The sequence below is a fragment of the Camelina sativa genome, chromosome 14 (genome assembly GCF_000633955.1).
Source record: "Camelina sativa cultivar DH55 chromosome 14, Cs, whole genome shotgun sequence".
NCBI lineage: Eukaryota > Viridiplantae > Streptophyta > Magnoliopsida > Brassicales > Brassicaceae > Camelina > Camelina sativa.
This window is the reverse complement of record NC_025698.1, coordinates 15,267,154-15,284,926: the sequence shown is the minus strand read 5'-3', so window position 1 is coordinate 15,284,926 and position 17,773 is coordinate 15,267,154. Positions and strand designations below refer to the sequence as shown.

At 35.4% G+C, this 17,773-nt stretch overlaps 3 protein-coding genes across 3 annotated transcripts; all 3 read right to left on the bottom strand.

Annotated features, from left to right (window-relative positions):
- On the bottom strand, positions 2,834-3,529 carry LOC104741586 (agamous-like MADS-box protein AGL29). The gene has a single exon (XM_010462472.2). It carries the CDS (start codon positions 3,466-3,468, stop codon positions 2,920-2,922), a length of 549 nt encoding a protein of 182 aa, XP_010460774.1. The 5' UTR covers positions 3,469-3,529; the 3' UTR covers positions 2,834-2,919.
- LOC104741585 (mitochondrial inner membrane protease subunit 1-like) lies at positions 3,764-5,241 on the bottom strand. Its single transcript, XM_010462471.2, has 4 exons — positions 4,924-5,241; positions 4,605-4,829; positions 4,137-4,247; positions 3,764-3,985 (listed from the first exon to the last, which is right to left on the bottom strand). The coding sequence occupies exons 1-4, from the start codon at positions 5,044-5,046 to the stop codon at positions 3,938-3,940; spliced, it is 507 nt and encodes a 168-aa protein (XP_010460773.1). The 5' UTR covers positions 5,047-5,241; the 3' UTR covers positions 3,764-3,937.
- Positions 14,005-17,222, bottom strand: LOC104741584 (transcription factor bHLH144-like). The gene is made up of 4 exons (XM_010462470.2): positions 16,898-17,222; positions 16,135-16,296; positions 15,685-15,857; positions 14,005-15,518 (listed from the first exon to the last, which is right to left on the bottom strand). Exon 4 carries the CDS (start codon positions 15,110-15,112, stop codon positions 14,324-14,326), a length of 789 nt encoding a protein of 262 aa, XP_010460772.2. The 5' UTR covers positions 15,113-15,518; positions 15,685-15,857; positions 16,135-16,296; positions 16,898-17,222; the 3' UTR covers positions 14,005-14,323.

Genomic DNA, 17,773 nt, shown 5'->3' with positions numbered 1-17,773 from the left:
GATTTTCTTGTTCTTAATTCCTCTTTTCTGCATCGAGTTTGTTGACAACATCTCTTAATCTGATTGATCATACATGGTATGACAAAAACTGAGTAACTTGCTATCATATTTAATACACGATTAATACAGAGATCCTTCTTATATCTACTACTAAAAAAAGAATCTATACAACAAGAGTAAAACAATCCACATGAGTTTAAACTGACAAAGAAAAGAACTCGCATAAACTAAAACCCTCAAAAAAGAGTGCAACTGGCGCATCCCCTATGAAGTGTGTGAACAATTCGAAGATGTATGAGACTAACCCGGTGAACCAAACTAAATGAACAATTCGGAGTGATCCCTATCTTGGCTAAAAGGCTAAAACAAATCAGAAGATAAACCCAAACCATATGGGATTCTTAAATAACAAAACTTCATTTGCTCGTACAGTTTGGGATGTTTAAATCTCTTCCCGAGACATCTCTTTGACTAATTTTATAACTAGCCGTGGTGGCTATGGATTCCGGTGTAGCTAGCCGGACTCTTCTCGCCTTTCTCCCTTTTCAGTGTTGGTGTTGTTCCAGTCCTTGGCCTTGCAACGAAGCTTCTGTTTCTTCGTGTTGTTCTCGGTCTCTCCTTCAACGGTTTTCTCCTGCTTCTGGTCCTAGAGAGTGAAGGACTTTGGATTTGTGGCACAAGTAAAGGCTTCATTGGCGTCAATTTGCTTTGCATTTGTTGCTTTGGTTGTTCGTGTGGCTGTTAGGCTTGTCGTGGTTGGGTTCCCGGTTCTCCGGTTAACGGCGAGTCTCCTCTGCTTTGTGGGAAGACATTGGTGACAGTGGCGTCTTCCGTAGTTGCTAGTTTGTGGCTATGCGTCAGGTTCCCTTTTTCTCTGTTCCAGTGGTTCGTTGTTGGTGTTTTTCATTACGTGTAACAGTTTTAGAGGTAGCGTCAATCCCAGGTGGAATTTTCATGAGAAGAATAGAGGCGGCGCTTTGGTCTACATGGCATTGCTTATCCGTGGGAGATGGTTCTTGTCGTTTGCGATAGGAATGGTGACTGGAGGTGGTTTCTTTGGTTGCCCACAGATGCTCTTGGAACCGTCGGATTTGTGAATAAGTCCGCTGTTGCTATTGCGTTTTTGTGTTAGTTTACGGAGAAGCTGTAGGCGCCTTATAAGGAGATTTTGAAGGCTGGCATGTGTTAAGGTTTGCTCGTGGCAACTAGGATGGGACTCCAGCTCTTTCGAGTTGTGGAAATCATGCAAATTTCCAAATTTGGCACCTTGGAATCGGTGTTTCTTCTTCTGTTTTTGCTTTTGTTGTTGTATGTTTCTTCTGTATATTTTTGTATTTTCTGCTACTTGTATTCTTTGTAACTTTTGTCACAAATTTGAAAATGGTATAAAACTTCACCTTTTACCAATTTTTTTTTTATAACTTTTGTGATAAAGTGTAAAATTTTTGGTAACGAAAAGAAACCATTATTTAAACAATGTTGTTAGCAAAATAAATCTACTCTCATGTGGTATATTACTAAAAATGTCATTAGAAAAATAGTATTAAAAACAAATATTAAAGATAATATATCTATTTTTATTCTCTATAAACATTATAAAAATCAAAATATTATTTAAATTAGATTCCACTTAAAATCATAACTGTTTTTTTAAACTATATTCGCATCGTGTCTTCAAAGATTTTTTTATAAACAAAATCGAATTTCAAATATTTGCCCATCACTTTTAATAATTTATTTAAGTCAAGAAGTTAATAAAGATTTTCACCATTTTATGTTTCCAGTTTTAAAATAGAAATATTTACTGTTTCCAAATGTAATCTCTTATTTATTTTATTATAAGAAAGCATTTAACTAATAACATTTAGTATTGCAAAAAAAAAAATTAACGCATTAATCTACAAAGAAACTCACAAAATAAAAATAAAAATATAATATAAAACCTATTTTCGTCTACAATAAACCAGATTTTATGATTTAGTTTATTAATCTTCTTTGTTTTGGTAAAAATCTCCATTAATTTTTAGATTTTTACCAAACCTAAAAAAAACTAAAAATTAATTTAATATAGTGTAATTGTGTAAAAGTGGACAAAAGTGAGAATGTAAAAATGTATTTCAAAAAGAGCATTTCTAACAAATTCTCTATGGTATTTGACAAATAACTAAAAATCTGTTAACATTTACACATATTTCTTTTTAGATATGCTAATATTTATTTGTAGACATAATGTATTATTTTGTTCTTAATATATTCAATATTATGTTAAGATATTTAATTGCATAAATGCACAACTAAAATATCATATTTTATTAAATATAGTATATACAACTTAAAAAAACTAAATCATAAAGTTAAATCATGATTTTTAAACACGACCGCTCCAATTCGTCATACTGGATCATAGGTCAATACAAGATTTGTTGGTGTTTTTTTTGGACTTTACCATATTTATAATTAACGAATTATGATATTATACCAAAACCAAAAATAATGGTACCGATTATAGGTCGAACTCCGAGTATAAAAGTAAGTAAATAAAATATATAAGATTATAAAATGTACAGAGTAAATCAAACAAAATTCAACTATTATTTTGTTTCTAACAAATCAAAATAGGTAAATATTTTCTTGCCCTGGCAAATTCATCGCTGTAAACACACATAAGTATTCACGTAAACATTTCTCTGTGCTGTGTAGCACAGGTAAACTATCTAGTTATAAATTTATAATAGTAGAAGTTGATTATTATTTTACTTTTTCCCTTTGTTGTATTTTTCCCAAATAACATTTAGATAAAATATTTCTGTTTTATTAAAGAGTGCACATAACCTTTTGACCAGTTAGAAACCAAAAGTAAATCAAGAAAACATGATTATCCTTATCATAAGGACGACATAGCTATTGAGGGATCATTTGTTAATTTTCCGCAGCAGCATCTCCTCTCTGGTTCCTAACATCAACTTCATCACACAGTTTCTCATAGAGCCCTTCGAACTTCTCTAGCAACTGTTTCCTCTCTTCTTCATCAGTCACCGCCATCGGATCCACTTTCCACCACGCATCTTCTGGCAACGGCTCCACGGATGCAGCCGCCTTCATCTCTTCCGCTTCCTCTTCACGTGCCTTGTCCACCAAACTGTTGTACAGTTCGCAAAGTTCTTGAATCTTTGCTTTGTGGTGAGCATCAAAGAACGATCGTTGCAAAGAAGAAGAAGAAGACGAGGAGGCTTCGCCGTTTAGAAACCGCTCCACAACGGCTTGGAAGGATGGACTGCCGAATGTGTATGGTTTCCCGGAGGCAGAGTACCCGAGAAATGCAAAGTGGGCACCGCAGAGAATAGCGAGCTCACTAAGCTTGGTGTAGATACCATTGCGGCGCTTTGACAATGCGACCAACCTGTCTTCGTCTTTTTCAATTTTCTTTATCTTAATCCTTTGCTTTCCTTTGGTTTTCTTGGAACTCATTTTGGTGGAAAACAAAAAAAAATGAGTTTGTTTACTCAAAAATAAAGAGAAATTTTAAACTAGTACGTGTTTTTTTTTTTCTTTTTCCTTTTTAACTTAGGAATATAATTTTATGGATACAAGATTGGAAGATTTGGTTTTATATAGATGAAAAAAGACTGGTACATTTTAGATTGCATTAAAATAGTCAATTCTTAGATTGATTCTATTTTTTCTTTCTTTTTCTGTCATTTCTTAGAATAATGTTTGTAAGTTTTGAACTTTTATGGCAGTCAAAAGTTCAGAAGATATAATAAACATAAACTCATACCATATAAATAAAAAGAAGTTTGAACTTTGAACACAATATGATAAACTTGACATCCATACCAAAAAAAAAACTTTTATGTAAAAGTGACTAAATTTAATTGCGGAAAATCATAGTCAAAGTAAGAAATCAATTATAACAAGGACCAAGCTAATTCATGAGCTAAGAAGGGGTTGGTCCAAGCGGTCCAAAATCCTGAAATGGCCAAACCTGCACAAAATTTCACATACCAAAGATCAGCCAAACAGATCACCAAATCAAATGCAAATACCGCATTTGAAATGCCGAAAGCACTTAATTCGACTAAATTTGTATCATACGATCATATAGTATAAACGTTAATTACAAAAAAAGCTTATACCCTCCAAAGCACTCTGCCTTGAATAAGACCGTAAGGTACAGGACCAAAGGTTCTTGAGTCTCTTGAGTTATGAGTATAGTCACCTTGAACAAAGACATGTCCTTTAGGAACCTAAAACCAAACAAGAAAACATCAGTCGAAAGATCAATTCGCCACAAATCCAACAAACTAACTTCTCTATTTGGCAACAACTAATTGAAACTAAACAATCTATAATGTATATGTACACCAATAGCATTAACATATCTTAAAGAAACAAAAACTTTCCAAGAATTGAAACAACTAAAGCTCAATACTGATAAACACCAGCATTACTGAAACTGAAACAACTTGTTTTTAAAACTCTAATCACTCAATTACCAACTCAGTACTACTCTCAAGTCTCAACCGAACATTCATTCATAAATCTGATTCATAAGCAAGAAGAACAAAGTGAAGTGAAGTCAAAGAAGAAACAAAAAAACATACCACAATGGTTTGGGATTTGTCGCTCTTGACTGGATCAGCCACAAAGCTAATACAATCACCTTCAACACCAATAACTCTCTTAATCGGAGTCTTGTTAGGATTCTCTGGAGACCTTATCACAACTATATCTCCACGACTCGGTTTCTGATACCGTTTAGAGATTCGCTCAGCTAATAAGACACTCCCTGAAGGATGAAGCGTCGGAGTCATGCTCGGACCATAAGCCTGCTCTCAAAAAAGAGAAGATTTTTAAAACACCGGAGATGAGTTAAGAGTCACGAGATAAAGAAGGGAAGATTTGCGGGTGAGGGGGACTCACATAAGCCATGAATCCAAGATAGTTGGTGGTTACATGAAGGAAGCAGTAGAGTTTCGTGAGAAACAAACCACTGTTCATAGCTTGTCGAGAAGCTATGCTCCAGAACGACGACGGAGACGCCATTTTTTTTCTCGATTTCTTCAATTAAATCGACTGAATCGAGATTTGGGAACAAGGGTAGTCTCAATTCATTATTAAGCTAATCTAATCTCACTTCATTTCAAAAAAGTCTGCAACTTTATATATCTCGATTTCGCGAAACTCTGAGAGACTTTTGAGTCGAATCGTTATAGTGGAGAGAACTTGAGTCAATGGTGTTTTGGGTTAGCTTTGGTACAATCCTAAACCAATTTTCAAACCAGTTTATGTTTAACCGAGTTAAATCCATCAAGAATTGAAATGCCGTTACGTATATAAAACCCCGGTTTGATCATGTAAAGTGACTAAATTAATTACGAAAAATCATAGTCAAAGTAATAAATCAATTATAACAAGGACCAAGCTAATTCATGAGCTAAGAAGGTGTTGGTCCAAGGATGGTGTCTCATAATTGATTCCAAGTTGATTTCTTTCGATTAAATGCTCAAAAATGTTCCAAATTGTTTCATCTATGCTAAAATCCTAGAAAATCTGAAAAAACTCACAAAAAACCTAAAACACACAAAGAAAAATTCTAAAAACTCCTTATAGCATGGTTAAAACCCACAAAACCATGATATATCAGTAGTATCCCATGAATGATGCAAATGTGAGACATGTCATGTTGTTTTCGTCTTTGAGGTGAATGAGACTTGGATCCATACGAAGAAGAGCGTGAAGGATATCTGCAAACAAACATGTGAAACATCAATTAGCAAATATGAAGTATAAAAGGAATTCAGAGAAGAATGAAATCTATAAACACTTAATTATCATCAGCAGGAATCGAAAAACACATACCAATATCATTTGCCTTGATAGCTGCATGCAGAATAGATAATCTTTCAAAGGACACTTTGCTGCTTCCAACATGAGCTGCTAACAATCTCAACATTGTTTTCACAAGTTTTGTGAACTTGGACTCGTGAGCAATGTACAATGGTGATTTGCAGTCGTTGTTGGCTAGTGAGACCACAAGCGGGTTAGCAGTAACCAAAGAAGAAGCAATATTCTCATGACTCCCTTTAAGGGCAACGTGTAGAGGAGTATCGTTGTCACTGTTCCTCGCTGCATATATCTGGTTAAGGTTCTGGCTTTTCTCAAACGATAGGTGTCCACACAGATGAGTGATGAACTTAACCATAAAGGTAACAACTTCACAATGGCCACTAGAAGCAGCAAGATGGAGAATCGTTACATATATGAACTATATTTTTATAGTTATTAAATTGCTTAATTTTTAAATTTTTTAATAATTTATAAATATGTTTGTATAACACATGACAAAAATTTTAATTGTTAAAATTGACAAGTGTCACGTTCACATGAGTTACTAACTTTGAAAACCAATGTTTATATAATAACATAATATTGAATACGCTATCAAATCATTCACCAATTGAAAAACTTAAGAAATTTACATTAATTTTTAATTTTGATTTTCTTATATTAGGTTAATCACTAATTTTAACACATTAAACTTTTTTATACTTTAATCACTTTCCTGTATAAATTTCTTTTTACTATATGATTATAATATATAATAATTGCAATTAAATTGCAAATATTTTCCTTATTAATTGCATATATTTTTCTATTGAAATTAGTAATTTAATAGATAACTTTCTTATTAGAATTAGTGATATAAAAGATTACTTTTGGTTTTATATACTTTTCAAAAATGTTAATTGTAATCCTTTGATATTTAGAATTGATTAATTTTCCTATAATTATTAAATAAATTTTCTTTTTACACATGTCAAAATATTATCGATATGTTTGATACATGTCGCGATTATATGAATTACTAACTTTAAAAACTAAGGTTTATATAATAAGATAAAAGAGTGATCTTACACTTTACAACTTTATTTAATTAGTTTTCCCCCAAAACTGCCCTAGAATTAGCGCGGGGATTAACGTTTTTAAAGACATGTTAAATACGCAATTAATGATGTTCAACCTGGGTTACTTGTTTATTACCAATTTTTTTTTTTTTTGACGGAAATGATTTCATAGGAGAGAAAAATACTTGGAAAGCAATGAGAAAAGAAGAAGTAGATCGAGAACAAAATAGGAGAAATACGACTTTTACATGTGGGACAATCCAAATGACCTTTTTTCCTGCGTGGACCAATCAATTCTCGTGTTTTTTTTTACTTCTTCCCCCTCCTTCCACGTGTCTTTTAGGACAACAACAAAATAGCTTTCATGAACAAGAAATAGAATAATACTCAAAGTAATAACATACAAAATCAATTTGGCTTACTTTAATGAATGCTGCCAAAAAAAAATAGCATTCAAGAGATAGTAGCTGCAGAGAATTTTCTCTACCGTGTTGGAATGGTTTTAGAGTTTATAGCATTTGTTAGGATTGTTGGAGTAAGCTTGAAGTAAGTTTGAAAACCAAGCTAACCAAGAAATAGAAATTGGAGATTATATTTAGGAGAAATTTAAATATAATAGAATAAGAAGTTTTCCTATTAGGATTAGAAAAATATACTATGGAGATTTATATAAGGAGATGTTGGGTTTGTAGTGATATATCATGATTTTTATGGTTTTTAACCATGATATAAGGAGTCTTTTGATTTGTTTTCTAGGACGTTTTAGAGTCTTAATAGGTTTTCTAGGATTTTGGCATGAAAGGAGCAAAATGGAGCAATTAGAGAGATTTTGGGGAAATTCAGCTAAGGAAGAGAACTTGGAGCAGAGGAAGGATGAGAGTGTTGATCGACAATGCCTTAGCATCGATCGACACCATGTGTAGCCGCAAGAGACAAGTTTTGGAAGTTTTACAAATCTGCCCTGAAGTTTTCCATAATTGCAACATAAGTCCCTAACGTGTTTTAGACATATAAATAGTATTTTTAGGTTTTAGAAACCCTTAAGTTTTATTCTAGCAAGTTTTATTTTTTGCAACCCTGTGAGATTTTGAGAGCTTTTGGGGGAGAGAGATCTGAACTGCTTTGAGAGAAGAATTCATAAACTCCCTCTTTACGCTTTTAATTTCAATTGCTTATTATTCAGAATTATGTTTTGTTCTTCATTGAATATGTCTGAGTAGTTTGCTTGTTAGGTTCAAAGTTTTTCACAGGGATTTTATGATTTATTAGATCTGTTTATTTAAGATTCATTATCTTTCTAGATCTTCATCATAGGTTGTTCTTCATATTAATTCTTGATTGATTACCTAGATCTTCATCATAGATGTGAGAATATAATTGATTTTTCTGATAAAACATTTGATGAGCAAAATTACTTTCTGCAAAGAGATTTGATTTAGTAATTTTGTGAACAATCTAAATCTGTTTTTAAAGCTGATTTTTAACCTAGAATTTTACAAAGAGATTTGGATTTTCTGGTTTTAAATTTAGATAATATTTGCAGTGAGAACTGATTTATTTTACAAAAGTGTTTAGAGTTCTAGATCTGATTATAATTGCTTGAATCCTAATTTATTGATTGATTTAATATTTCATAATTTCCTGAGAAATTCCCTAGACCTAGCTTTTTAATCCTTTGAATTTACAACAGCTTTATTTTAATATTTTGCATTGCTTTTCTTATTTAAATCAACTTGTTTAGCGTAATCATAAAACTCTATAATTTATTGTGTAGTCTAGAGTCCTTGTGGAATTCGACCCCTAAGTATTACAGTGACCTCTTAATTTGAGAGAGTAGCTCTAGGGTTTAATTTGAGCATATCATGTAGCATAATATATATGAGTTGTGAGCTTTGAGAGAAAGAGAGATTTGTAAGAGAGAAAGCTTAAGTTTTTGAGTTATTTTTTCTTAAGCAATAAGAGAATTATTATTATAATTTGTCTTTCAAATCTTTCTCAAATTCTATATTTGGTATTAGAGCTTTGAAGGAATCATCACAGGACGTGCAAGAACATCATGGGGGAAATCACGGAATCATCAAACACACAGTTAGCAAAACTAAAAGACGGAGGTTCTTCTTCAATCAAGTGTCCCATGCTGACCGCTGCCAACTACACGGTTTGGGCTATGAAGATGAGAATCTATCTCAAAGTACATCACGTATGGGACATCATTGAAGAACCATCAGGTGACGGTAAGAAGAACGACATGGCTACAGCGTTGTTATTCCAATCAATCCCCGAGGCTCTCATCTTGCAAGTAGGAGAATTAAATACAACAAAACAGGTGTGGGAGGCCATAAAAACGAGACACCTAGGGGCAAAACGTGTTAAGGAGGCTAGACTACAGACGTTGATGGCCGAGTTTGATCGTTTGAAGATGAAGGATACAGAGAGTATCGATGACTTTGCAGGCAAGTTATCGGAGATTGCTTCCAAATCAGCTTCACTAGGAGAAGAGATTGAAGAATCCAAGATCGTGAAGAAATTTCTTAAGAATCTTCCTCGTAAGAAATATATCCATATCGTCGCTTCACTAGAGCAAGTACTAGACCTAAAGAGTACAAGCTTTGAAGATATTATAGGCCGATTAAAGACCTATGAAGAACGTATTTCCAAGGAAGAAGAAGCACAAGACGACCAGAGCAAACTCATGTATGCAGATACATAACCACAAGCGACTCAATACTCTCGTGATTACGGAGGAGACTTTAGAGGTAGAGGACGTGGCGGACGGTTCTATGGAAGAGGAAGAGGCCGCGGAAGATCTGGTGGCGGAAGAGATACCTCCAAAGTTATTTGTTATCGGTGTGACAAAGCAGGGCACTTTGCTTCAAACTGTCCCGATCGATTACTTAAACTTCAAGAAGCACTAGAGACTGATAACAAGAGCACAACAGAAACGGATGAACTTATGATACACGAGGTAATGAAGGGAAGATCATACCAAGCAAATATGAGACTAACACCGGAGATGACAATGTTTGGTACCTTAATAACGGAGCTAGCAACCACATGACTGGTAACCGTCGATTCTTCAAGGAAATTGATGAAACAATTACTGGGAAAGTTAGATTTGGGGATGACTCGCGCATAGACATCAAGGGTAAGGGTTTGATCGAGTTCGTAGATCAGAACAGAGAAACGAGAATAATGTCTGAGGTTTATTTCATTCTTGATCTGAAGAGCAACATTATCAGTCTTGGACAGGCAACCGAGTCAGGTTGTGATGTGAGAATGAAGGATGATAATCTAACAATGCATGATCGTGATGGAAAATTGCTTGTCAAAGCAATTAGATCAAGAAACCGTCTGTACAAGGTGAGCATGGGAATAAGAGATTCAGTGTGCTTCTATTCAACAACAGTAAGTGATTGCAGTAGGTGGCACGCACGGCTAGGCCACATAAACTTTGAGACAATGAAGTCCATGGTACAAAAGGAGCTAGTGATGCGAGTTCCACTGGACAATTTTCGAAAAGAACTTTGTGGTTCATGTCTACTCGGCAAACAAACAAGGAAAACGTTCCCACAAGCAACTCTCTATCGAGCAAGCAGAGCTCTTGAGCTAGTGCATGGTGATCTTTGCGGTCCTATATCGCCTAACATAATGGCTGGGAACAGATATATCTTTGTTCTTATAGATGACTACACTAAATACATGTGGACCCTCTTGTTGAAAGAAAAGGGTGAAGCTTTCAACAAATTTAAAAGGTTCAAAAGCTTGGCGGAACAAGAATCTGAGGAACGCATAGGAACTTTCAGAACCGATAGAGAAGGAGAATTTGTTTCCGAAGAATTCAATAACTTCTGCAGCAACTCAGGTATTAGGCGACATCTTACAGCTCCATACACTCCTCAACAGAACGAAGTTGTTGAGAGACGGAACAGAACCATGATGGAGATGACTCGAAGTGTTCTGAAGCATATGCGTGTACCAAACTTTCTGTGGGGAGAAGCAATCCGACACTCCACCTACCTCTTGAATCGTATTGCTACGAGAACAATCAATGATAAGACACCGTACGAGTTGTTTCGGTCTAGAAAGCCCAATCTCAACCATCTTCGAGTCTTTGGTTGTATCTGTTATGCCAAAACAGAGTCGTCTCATTTGAAGAAATTGGATGATAGGTCACGAATGTTAGTCCACCTAGGCACAAAACTAGGATCAAAGGCATATCGCCTATATGATCAACGCACACGAAAGGTAGTATTAAGCAGGGACGTTGTCTTTGATGAAACAAAGAGCTAGAATTGGAACCAAAACAACACTGATGAAGCTGCAACTGGAGATTTTATCATTGGTTTTGGAATTTTCGGAAACCATGGAATTCAAGTAGCAAGTGGAGAGAAAAGGACTGGAGAACTTTTTTCTTCCAACACTAATGATTCAAGGTCTGAAAACGTGGATACATGATTCGATAATAGAGGAATAGAGGAAAGTGATAAAGGAAGCAAAGATAATTATAACGACGAACCAACTGATGCAGAACACCCGCAGCTAAGGAGATCTCAGAGAGTAATCACGAAGCCAAAATACCTCGATGATTACATCTTATTAGCAGAAGAAGAAGGCGAACGCTTATTAATGAGTATGGATGATGAGCTTAGAGATTTTTATGAAGCACAAGAGTCAGAACATTGGCTGAGAGCGTGTGAAGATGAGATTCACTCGATTACAAGGAATCATACTTGGGATCTTGTTGAACTTCCACAAGGAGTGAAGCCAATAGGTTTTAAATGGGTTTTTAAGCTCAAAAGGAACTCAGATGGCAGTGTAAGCAAATACAAAGCTAGGCTCGTTGCAAAGGGGTACGTGCAAAGATATGGAATCGACTTTGAGGATGTGTTTGCTCCGGTTGCTAGAATTGAGACAATTTGCCTTCTTATCAGTCTTGCTGCATCAAACGGTTGGGATATACATCATCTCGATGTAAAAACGGCGTTCCTGCATGGTGACTTAAAAGAAACGGTTTATGTGGTGCAGCCTGAGGGCTTCGTAGAAAAGGGGTGCAAGAATAAGGTGTACAAACTCAAAAAGGTATTGCATGGGCTTAGACAAGCTCCAAGGGTTTGGAATGAGAATTTGAACAAAGTTCTCAAGGAGCTCCAAATCAAAAGGTGTTCTAAAGAGCCATCGGTCTATAAGAGAAAGGTGAACCATGACTTGCTTCTAGTTGTAGTATATGTTGATGACTTGTTCGTCACAGGAACAAGTATCAATGGTATAGGAGACTTCAAGAAAGAAATGGCAACTAAGTTTGAAATGAGTGATCTCGGCCAGTTAACTTACTATCTTGGAATTGAGGTGCAGCAACATAAGGATGGCATAACCCTGAGCCAAAATCGCTATGCATTAAAAATCTTGGAGGAAGCTGGAATGTCAAACTGCAATTCGGTTCAGACAGCCATGGAAGCAGGGTTGAAGTTGTCAAAAGCACTGAAGGAGAAAGATATTGATGCTACGAGTTATAGAAGGAATGTGGGGTGTCTTCGTTACTTGCTACACACAAGACCTGACTTGTCCTTTTGTGTCAGAGTACTAAGTCGCTACATGCAAAATCCTAAGGAGTCTCATGGAGCAGCAATGAAACAGTGCTTGAGGTATTTGCAAGGGACTATTGCATATGGGTTAACTTTCACAAGGTCGACTTCAAAGAATCCATGCTTAGTCGGTTATAGTGACAACAACCATAATGTGGATCCAGATGATGGCAAGAGTACGACTGGGCATGTGTTCTATCTTGGAGGGAGTTTAATAACTTGGTGTTCGCAGAAGCAAGAGACTGTAGCACTATCTTCATGTGAAGCCGAGTTCATGGCTGCCACTGAAGCAGCAAGGCAGGCGATTTGGCTTCATGACTTGTTCAAAGAGATCACTAAGACGTCGTGTGGAGTTGTCACTATCAGAATAGACAATCAATCGGCGATCGCACTTACTAAAAATCCCGTGTTTCATGGACGCAGCAAGCATATACACACAAGGTTTCATTTTATACGGGAGTGTTTGGAGAATGGGATTATAGAGGTCGAGCATGTTCCCGGAGATAAGCAGAAAGCGGACATCTTGACAAAGGCTCTTGGAAGGATCAAGTACAAGGAAATGAGGGAGCTCATTGGTGTTAAAGATATTGGAGGAGAAGACTTCAAGCTTAGGAGGGAAAATTTTGGAGTAAGCTTGAAGTAAGCTTGGAGACCAAGCTAACCAAGAAATGGAAATTGGAGATTATATTTAGGAGATATCTAAATAGAATATTATAAAAAGTTTTCCTATTACGATTAGGAAAATATACTATGGAGATTTATATATAAGGAGATGTTGGGTTTGTAGCATAATATATATGAGTTGTGAGCTTTGAGAGAAAGAGAGATTTGTAAGAGAAGGAGCTTTAGTTTTTGAGTTATTTTTTCTTAAGCAATAAGAGAGTTATTCTTATAATTTGTCTTTCAAATCTTTCTCAAATTCTATAAGGATGAGGATGTTATATCCGGATGCATCGAGACCGTACAAGATACCAGTTGGTACTGTTGATTCGGTTATGAACTCATGATATGTGTTCCTCCCATTGTACTAATATATTTCGTTGTTGTTCTATCTACTGTCAAAGTGGCTTTGGTGAGCTTTGTGATGGTTGTCATTGGTTTCTTGATGAAGCCTTCTTTAAACCATCTCGATCGAAAGAGATGGTTCCAATTCTCAAATTGGGATTGTGGAGAATCTTTGCTACGTTAGGAGAATAGGAGTTATATAAGTATATAACTACAAGGAAAAATCAAAGCGTTGGAATCCATTACCATGCAAATTGTATCTATTTGTGTTCTCTCTTGGTTCGAATTCTTTGGTAATCATAAACCAATTTTCAAACCCGGTTTATGTTTAACCTAGTTAAATCCATCAAGAATTGAAATGTCGATACGTATATAAAACCCCGGTTAATGGTATGTGGAATTGAATTGAAATGTTTAACTAACTAAACATGTTATTTTATTTGCTTTTGTTTCAGTGAGTCATACAGATCAAATGCTTAAAACAAGAAGCAAATGAATCACACAGTTGGTCACATACTAAGCAAATCACTAAACATAAATTGTTCATTGTCATAAATGAGTACATTGAAAAGTTAAAACAATACAAAATCAAAAGCTCAAATCAAATCCACTAAGCACTTGTGCAAACCCATCGAAGCAACACCAAACACAAAACGCAAAATATATAGAGAGAAAGAGAGAGAGAGACAATGTAATGTAGTAGATCCCATCCTGCAAAAGGAAGAGAGGAGAGAGTGGGAGGAATAAAGAGAGAGAGGTCCAGATAGCGCTGGACCTATGTAACTCCCAAGTAACAATATGCGATGGAAGAACTGATATCGCTAGTATTCAAGATTGGTTCGAGTAATGTCCAACGCCAAGTTTCTGAGCTTCGAATTTAAGTGATTTGAGGTACTGAACAGCTTCATCAAGAACGGAAGCTGTATTCATCTGTTCTCCTCCCGGGACAATTCTCCTCAACACTCCCATCATTTTCTTCATTTTTCTCCGTCCTTTCCCATCATTGCTACTACTAGCACTGCCCGATAAACTCTGTTTCCTTGAGTTGTTGTTGCTGTTGCTGTTGTTGTTGTTGTTGTTATAACCATAGCTGGAACAACAAGATTCAGCTGAACTATTTCCATAATCTCTGTAAGAATTACGAGCAGTGCTGACCTCTTCTGAATCACCTTCCTCATGACCTTCATTGTCATCATCTTCGTAATCTTCATTTGCACTCAAGAGGGCATCAATCTCATTCGGATCCTCTTGATGAGAAGAGGAAACTTCTTGTTCATAGTTACCATAATAACTTCCCCCACCATACTCGTTCTGATATGTCGAACCTACATACTCGTTCTGAAACGTCGAAGCTAATGCGTTCAATGATGGGTTGTTCATGAGCTTATGAGTCAGCTCAGGATGGTACATCACTTGGCTGTGGTCGTATGTTTGATCGAAGATGACAAAATTCTTTGGACAGACCTCAGACGGTTGGAGTTCAACACCATGGTATGGCAACTTTGCGCATGGTGGGAACAAAGCATCAAAGGATGACCCTGATGCATACGGGTTGTGGTGCATGTTTCTGTCATCCACTTCATCTGAGAAGTGAGGATACTGATTGTTGTTCTGCATCAGAAAACCCCGTGCAAAGGTAAAAAGTGAAAACACAAAAGAGAAATAACAAAGTTGTACACCTCAAACTTGCAAGCTGCTTCAAAATTTCTACTACCGATTGATTCGCCTTTGTAAAGCTTCCAGCTGCTCAGTTACTACTAAACTAAGTTGACAGTCGAACACAAATGCTAGATCAAGTTATGGCCATCATACTAAAGATCTCACGAATTTTCCACCAGTGCCCTTACTCTTCAACAAACCAGAAGCTCCCCCCACAGACAGCTCTTCAGAAAACCAGACTCTTAATACCTCACAATAATTCTTTCGAAATCAAAAGTAGATAGCCGCCCAAAAAAACAAATTCTCGAAAACTCCAAACGACAGACTACGTTACAGGCTTAAGCAACTGTCTGAAATATTCAGCCTGCAATGATTTACAAGAAAGGTTGAATATCAGACACACTCTGGTTTACACTAAACATCTAACATACCATCAAGAGGAACAAAGTTCTTTTAAATGGCATACATGTGTGTTGCCTAAGCGTTAAAAGTGTTAGGAGAGAGAATAAATCAAGGAGTGGCAATGTTACCTGGCAAACTTGAACGGATTGGTAATTAGCAATGAAACATGTAGTCATCATAAAAGTTCCTATTTCCTTCAATGATCGGTTTCCCTTCTTGTTTACAACAATGCACATTCTCACACTAACCAGTAAAATAAGCACAACAAACAAAGAGCTATTCCGAATTCCGGAAACAACACCTGCAAAAACAAGAATGGGACACCAATTGTTTAAACACAAGAAGCTGTAATGAAGAAATCTTTTCCCACATGGCACCACAAATGCAAGAAGAAACCAAATTGTTACATTTGTTAAACTTAAAGATAATCAGTTTTATGAAGGGTAAGTGCTCAATCAAGAGGCAAAACAAAAACAAAAACAAAAGACTTGACATTAATGGCTTAGTAATAGCAGGCTAGAAAACACAAGATATGGAATTGGAATGAAGTTAAAAAAACAAACACACAAGCTGCTCACCTGACAGGAACAAAATTTACAGAATAACGAGGAAAAAGACAACGAGACGAGTGCAAGTCCTGTTGAAAAACATGAAGAAGGCTGTCCAGGGCATCTTTGGTTCTTCCACTATTAAAACTTCAGTTATTAAGTGTATCCAATAACCGTTCCTCTTCTCACAAACTGCACAAACAAACAAAAAAACTTAGGACCAACAATTCTATTCAAATATTAGTATATGAAGTCGAAAGGCACTAACTTCGAGGTAGAAAAAAAAAAAAACAGTTGGAAAACAAAACAGAGAAACTAAAACATGGGAGATGTCTAATTCATGATTCAGAAATAAAAGAGTACAACTTTATGTATCTGCTGGGGACAATTAACAGTAACACAGCAGCATGACTAAAGACATAAACATCGGATCCACGATAAAATGTTTTTCAATGCCATAGTGATCACAAAGCAAAATCAATAACAACTCTGTTTAAAGAAAACAGAACACGTAGACGAAACAAAACATTAACAAAAGAGTTTGACTTGTCGAGGGGAAAAGATCGATCATGAATAGTTTTTATTCAGAATAACACAAACAAAACATAGAACAAAGAAAGAACAGAACATTCAATAGCAAAAAAAAATCAAATTTTTAGCAATCATCTGAGGAAATAAACCATAAAAACAGCTATTCAAGTAATCCAAACGACCATCAAAGTGAAAAACCAATTAAAATAAAAGCCCCCCAAAAAATAAAAGTCAGAAATTGCGGCGGCAGGAAACAACATACCGTAAAAGAAATCAGAACCCTTTGGATGGAAATGAATCGATGATGCGTAAAAACTTAAGCTTTTTTTGTTTTGAAGGTTCTGATCAAATTCGGGAAGACTCTTGTTTTTTTTTTTTTTCCTTAATTGTGAAAGAGAGGGAGAAGAAGAAGAAGACGATCTAATAGAGAGAAGAGAATGATGATGATGTGTGGCAAAAAATAAGAAGAGAGAGAGAGAGAAGAAATAAGGAAGCAAGTGACAGAGAAGCGTGGCTTTCTTTTTCTGGTGCGGTTTGTTTGTTTTTGTTTGGTTTGGTTTGGTTTGGTTTAAATCACTCACACACACTTCACCTCACTAGTCACTCATCTCACTTACATCGACTCTTTAATATATATAAGTATTTAGTATTTTTTTTTTTTACTTAATTATTAATTTACTTTCACGCTTTTCGTGCGTGAATCTAATAACATGTTTTGTTTATTTATAAATGTGTAAGCAAAAAAGATGTTAAACTTTTTAGTGGGAATTTTTGGAGTTATCAAAACAAGATTTTGCACTCCCTTGATTCATCCAAGATAAAAAAATACACAATCTTGGACAAAATTCATCTTTTTACGAGTAATATACATTTAAGAAAAAAGAAAAAAAAAACTCTAGGAGTAGATGACACATTTTAAATGAATTATTTATGAATTTGTCATTTTTCATGATAATATTTAATGATTTTGCTATTTTGTTTAAAATTATATGGATTTACGATTTTTTAGGTTAAAAAAATACAATTAAACATGTGTCTAACACGTTATGTTTGGGTTTAATCAATTTTATCTGTTCTTAAAGTTTAGTATTTGTTATAAAATATGTATTTTAGCAACAAAAAAATCATAAATGTTGAT

Bases quoted from the DNA above. Each gene is read 5' to 3' on its own strand.
- LOC104741586 (XM_010462472.2), bottom strand. From the start codon at position 3,468: ATGAGTTCCAAGAAAACCAAAGGAAAGCAAAGGATTAAGATAAAGAAA.
- LOC104741585 (XM_010462471.2), bottom strand. From the start codon at position 5,046: ATGGCGTCTCCGTCGTCGTTCTGGAGCATAGCTTCTCGACAAGCTATG. The intron at 4,830-4,923 runs GTGAGTCCCCCT...TTTTGAGAGCAG, and splicing joins ATCTTGGATTCATGGCTTAT to GCTTATGGTCCGAGCATGAC. The intron at 4,248-4,604 runs GTATGTTTTTTT...GTTTGGTTTTAG, and splicing joins ACAAATCCCAAACCATTGTG to GTTCCTAAAGGACATGTCTT.
- LOC104741584 (XM_010462470.2), bottom strand. From the start codon at position 15,112: ATGCAGAACAACAATCAGTATCCTCACTTCTCAGATGAAGTGGATGAC.